The 5972-nt window shown below is 52.0% G+C and overlaps 1 protein-coding gene across 1 annotated transcript in view; it reads left to right on the top strand.

Annotated features, from left to right (window-relative positions):
- Positions 1 to 677: 677 nt before the first annotated feature.
- The window catches only part of pcdh18a (protocadherin 18a), a gene marked incomplete at its 5' end in the record, with an annotated part of 8438 nt that continues 3143 nt past the window's right edge, over positions 678 to 5972 (top strand). Inside the window, 3 exons of the mRNA XM_083655442.1 lie at positions 678 to 3170; positions 3771 to 3859; positions 4623 to 4795. Coding sequence (XP_083511568.1) covers positions 678 to 3170; positions 3771 to 3859; positions 4623 to 4795 — 2755 coding nt within the window. The remainder of the gene's footprint in view (positions 3171 to 3770; positions 3860 to 4622; positions 4796 to 5972) is intronic.

Raw genomic sequence — 5972 nt, 5'->3', positions numbered from 1 at the left:
GAAAGTTTATCCTGAGTTATTTTCTCCCCTGTCCATTGTCGGGGCACGCTTGTTAGCTGAAAGTGTGGAAAAGTCAGCCCCTGCAGGGCGGAGTTCCCCCCCCCCCCCACACTTTCTCTCTTCCACCCCCCTTCTTCCCCTCTTGCGCCGCCTTCAGTTCGCGTCCTCCTTTCTTGTGTGTTTTGAGTGGTCACCGGCCAGCGTTTGATTTAGGAAGCGTTTCGCCTGCCCTGGGATGTGAAAGGGGGCCGTGGCTGTTGTTCAACTAGTTGGTTTGAGGCGGGTTATTTTGGGGGGAGCCTGTGCACCGAGGCACCTCAGAAGGAGAAGAGAGGCAGCGACAGAGAGCGCACGGCGCACAGACCAGACAGGCAGGAGAGGGAGAAAGGCGCACAGCAACATTGCTTCTCCGCACACTGGATGCGCGCAACAGACTTGAAATAGCCTGTTCTATTTTGACGTTTTATGGACATTGTGCAACTCGGTACTCGCTTGCATTTTGTAGCCTATAGCAATCGAATGTGTGTAGTTTTCCCCCCTCTCTCTCTACTCCGCAGAGAATGCAACTGCAGAGTGAGAGCGCACAGTATTTAATAAGTTTCGAGGGGATCTGAGCCGTGTTGCATTTTTTTTTTTAGCTATTTTGGATCCATTTCGGCTGTTGCTGTTCACACATGATGCAACCTGGAAAAATGAAAGGACTCTTTTTGATCAGAATGTGGAAAGTTGTGGCTGTCTTGGCGCTGGCGACAGCACAGCACGTCGCCGGTAAGACATTGAAATATCAGATTTACGAGGAGCAGAGGGTCGGCACGGTGATTGCGCGTTTGAAGGACGACGTGGCCGATGTTCTGGCCAAACTTCCCAGCACGGTGTCCATGCGCTTCAGAGCCATGCAGAGAGGCACCTCGTCTTTCCTCACGGTGCGCGAGCAGGACGGCGAGATCAGCGTCAGGACCAAAATTGACCGCGAGAAACTCTGCGAGAAGAACCTCAACTGCTCCATTCAGTTCGACGTGCTGACCCTGCCCACCGAGCACCTGCAGCTGTTCCACGTCGAGGTGGAAGTGTTGGACATCAACGACAACGCGCCCCAGTTCGCCCGCTCCGTCATCCCCATTGAGATCTCCGAGAGCGCGGCGGTGGGAGCGCGCATTCCCCTGGACAGCGCCACAGACCCGGACGTCGGGGAGAACTCCCTGTACACGTACGCCCTGGAGCCCAGCAACTTCTTCAAGCTGGACATCCAGTCCAGGACCGACGGGGCTAAATATGCTGAGCTGGTGGTGCTTAGGGAATTGGACCGGGAGGTGCGCTCCGGTTACGAACTTCAATACACGGCCTCTGATAGGGGCGTTCCCCCCAGAACAGGTTCGACCCTCCTCAAAATCAGTGTTGCCGATTCAAATGATAACAGCCCTATTTTTGACAAGTCATCATATGTGATCAATCTCCCCGAAAATGCACCTGTTGGCACAATGCTAATTGACTTAAACGCCACAGACGCGGACGAGGGCACGAACGCCAAAATTGTCTACTCCTTCAGTAGTCACGTGTCCCCCAAAATAATGGAGACGTTCAAAATCAACCCCGACTCTGGTCACCTGACCCTGATCCGCCGTGTGGACTATGAGAGCGCCGCCTCTTATGACATTGATGTGCAGGCGCAGGACATGGGGCCAAACTCAATGCCTGCTCACTGCAAGATCCTGGTCAAAGTGGTAGATGTGAATGACAATAAACCAGACATTAGCATCAATCTCATGTCTGCCCAAGGGAATGGGGATGCAGCCTATATATCCGAGGCTTCACCTTTGGATACGTTTGTGGCTTTGGTGAGGGTGGAGGACTTGGACTCTGGGTTAAATGGGGAGGTAGAGTGTAAACTGCACGGCCAGGGCTATTTCAAACTGCAGAAGACCTATGAGAACAACTACATGATTTTGACCAACGTCTCCCTGGACCGGGAGAAGAGGTCCGAGTTCAGTCTGACTGTTGTAGCAGAGGACCGGGGGACTCCCAGTCTCTCCACTGTCAAACACTTCACTGTGCACATCACGGATGAAAATGACAACCCGCCACGTTTCGAGAAGGGCCGCTACGAGATCTTTAAGTCAGAGAACAATGCTCCCGGAGCATATCTGACCTCCCTCATGGCCAATGACCCTGACCTGGATGCCAATGGACAGGTGAGCTACTCCATTTTGGAAAACTCTGTCCATGGGAGCTCCATCTCCACCTACGTCACCATCGACCCCTCTAATGGGGCCATCTATGCACTACGTACGTTTGACCGTGAGGACGTCAGTCGCATCGCCTTTGTTGTTCAGGCCAAAGATTTAGGAAAACCATCACTGCTAAGCAATGCTACAGTTGTCCTGAACATCTTGGATGAGAATGACAACCCCCCAGTCATTGTGGTGCCCCAGCTATGGAACTTCACTGCTGATGTACCCATCTCAAAGTTCACAGAGGCCGGCCATTTAGTAACTGCGGTCAGGGCAACTGACCGCGATACGAGTGTCAACGCTGAACTTATCTGCTCCATCACCAGCGGAAACGAGGAGGGCTTCTTCCTTATCGACCCAAGAACCTGTGAAATCCATGCCAACGCAAGTCTGGAGAACTTCCCCCACGAACGCGCCGAGCTGACGGTGGTGGTCCGAGACCAGGGGAGCGAGAGCCTCAGCGCCAAGGCGGTTCTGAAGATCACCCTCTATGAGAACATGGAGAACCACGTCCAGGTGATGGACCAGGGGGAGTCCTCCCTAGATGCATCCCTGATCATCATCATCTCCCTGGGGGCCATCTGTGCCTTGCTCCTGGTCATCATGGTGGTGTTCGCCGCTCGCTGCAACCGGGAGAAGAAGGACACCAGGCACTCCTACAATTGCCGGGTGGCCGAATCGACCCACCAACACCACCCGAAGAAGCCCTCGCGCCAAATCCACAAAGGTGACATCACCCTGGTTCCCACGGTGAACGGCACCCTGCCCATCAGAGCTCACCATCGCTCGCCGTCCGCCACGCCCCCCATGGAACGGGCGCCCATGGGGAGTCGGCAGAGCCACCACAGCCGCCAATCCTTGAACAGCTTAGTGACCATCTCATCCAATCACATCCCAGAGAGCTTTGCGCTGGAACTGGCACACGCAACACCGCCGGTGGAGGTGAGCACACCCACACATGCAGACACCCAAATAGTCTCATAATTTCAAATGTGTTCCATCACCGCCTTCCCCTTCCTCTCAGACACAGGCAGCAGCCCCCTCATCCTCACACAGACAGACACAGGCAGCAGCCCCCTCATCCTCACACAGACAGACACAGGCAGCGGCCCCCTCCTCCTCCTCACACAGCTGTCCCCGTTTTAGCAAATGAGCTCATCTCCATGTGTGACAGTGACTTAATCAGCGTTGCCCTGTAGTGCAAACTGCTCTCATTAATACTGTTGATGATTATCGATGTGTCTTTGTCTTTACCCTGTTTACACCCTGCCGCCATCACCTCCACCATAACCACCGCTCATCCCTCAGTCATACGTCTCCATATTCATCTAGACTCGCCCTCCTCCCCTCCGCTTTGTTTTAACGCCATCCATTTTGTCTCATCCATTCTCAGCAGCCTCCCCATCATCCATTTTGTGTTTACTCATCCGTTATTTTGTCTTCTGTCTTGTCTCTTTTTTCCCCTATTTTCCATCTGTTATTCATCCCCCCTTTCTGTTTCCCTTTGTTTTATTTGGTTTGTTTTGTTATTTTTGGATGTAGCAAGTCTCACAGCTTCTGTCCATGCTCCATCAGGGCCAGTACCAGCCCAGACCCAGTTTCCGTGGCAACAAATACTCCCGCAGCTACAGGTAATTTACCCCTCCCCGCTCAGCGCCCCCCCCCCCCCCCCCCCCCCCCCCCCCGCCCCCGCCCCCGCCACCCCCCACCCCCTCCACCGAAAACATTTTGTTTTTTATTGACATTTTAAATCACTTGTTTATCATTGTGTATCACACGTTCCAACAACCTGTCAGCTGTTGGTTGGTCGATGACATGGGGAGCATGTTTTGATGGCGTGTAAATGTATTCCTCATATTCCAGTTGTCTCCATATCAATATCACTCAGTTCAAAAGTGTGTGACTCATTTGTCTAAATGTCATGCCAAGTTTCCTGCTATTTCTCTTCCAGATTTGGGTTCACACTGTAAAGTCTGCATCCATCACTCTTTTGCCTACATCATCATAATATCCTCTTCATACATATTTTAAGTTTAACAGATGATCGATTTATTGATGGCCCTAGTGGCTGCTGTGCTACATTTTGTGAGGGGTGTTACCTGCATGTAGGATTTATGGGCCTAGCCTTGCCTGGAGATTTGATAGATTCTTGAAGCAGTCTTAAGTTTTGCATGATGGATTGATTCTCCATTAGTCCCCTCTAAGGACATATTTCAGCGTTCGTGAATCTCTGACATCAACGGCTATCCGCCAGCAACACCGTATATCAAAAAGAAAAAGAAAACACTTTTTCTATTTGCAAACATGAACTTGTGTATGAACCGTGCAATTTGCATTTCAGATATCACTAAACCTGTGTGTGTTTTTGTGATTCTTTTCATCGGCACCTACTAGGTATGCATTGCAGGACATGGACAAGTTCAGCCTGAAGGACAGTGGGCGTGGGGACAGCGAGGCGGGGGACAGTGACTATGACATGGGCCGGGAGTCCCCCGTGGACAGGCTGCTGCTGGGGGAGGGCTTCTCTGATCTGCTCCACCTTGAGATGCACCATCGCCTCCACCCAGGTGAGCTGCTGTGAGACCACCCACCCCCGGCCTCTGACAGTCTCCCACAGTCACAGTTGCTGCAGACCACAGTGGTTTGATCCTTCTGGCCTGCCTCACTGTGACTTGCCAAAATTGCCCCCACCCAGTGCGAGTCACATACATCACACACTCTGTCCCGTCACATACATCACACACTCTGTCCCAATACATACATCACACACTCTGTCCCGTCACATACATCACACACTCTGTCCCGTCACATACATCACACACTGTACCAGCACCTCACACTCTGTCCCGTCACATACATCACACACTCTGTCCCGTCACATACATCACACACTCTGTCCCGTCACATACATCACGCACTCTGTCCCGTCACATACATCACACACTCTGTCCCGTCACATACATCACACACTCTGTCCCGTCACATACATCACACACTCTGTCCCGTCACATACATCACACACTCTGTCCCGTCACATACATCACACACTCTGTCCCGTCACATACATCACGCACTCTGTACCAGCACCTCACACTCTGTCCCGTCACATACATCACACACTCTGTCCCGTCACATACATCACACACTGTACCAGCACCTCACACTCTGTCCCGTCACATACATCACACACTCTGTCCCGTCACATACATCACACACTCTGTCCCGTCACATACATCACGCACTCTGTCCCGTCACATACATCACACACTCTGTCCCGTCACATACATCACACACTCTGTCCCGTCACATACATCACACACTCTGTCCCGTCACATACATCACACACTCTGTCCCGTCACATACATCACACACTCTGTCCCGTCACATACATCACACACTCTGTCCCGTCACATACATCACACACTCTGTCCCGTCACATACATCACGCACTCTGTACCAGCACCTCACACTCTGTCCCGTCACATACATCACGCACTCTGTACCAGCACCTCACACTCTGTCCCGTCACATACATCACACACTCTGTCCCGTCACATACATCACACACTCTGTCCCGTCACATACATCACACACTGTACCAGCACCTCACACTCGGCTGTCACCTCGCCTCAGGGCGCTATTGCATCTCAACTTCTTCATCAGATTTTATTTAAAAAAAGGCAGCTGCAGTTTGTGAGAAGTTTCCCATGATGATCCCATATTCTACAAAGTTTTCAGTTCAGT

This window comes from Poromitra crassiceps, assembly GCF_964638095.1.
Source record: "Poromitra crassiceps genome assembly, chromosome: 19".
In the NCBI taxonomy this organism is placed as follows: Eukaryota; Metazoa; Chordata; class Actinopteri; order Beryciformes; family Melamphaidae; genus Poromitra; species Poromitra crassiceps.
This window is presented reverse-complemented; position numbering and strand designations above follow the sequence as displayed.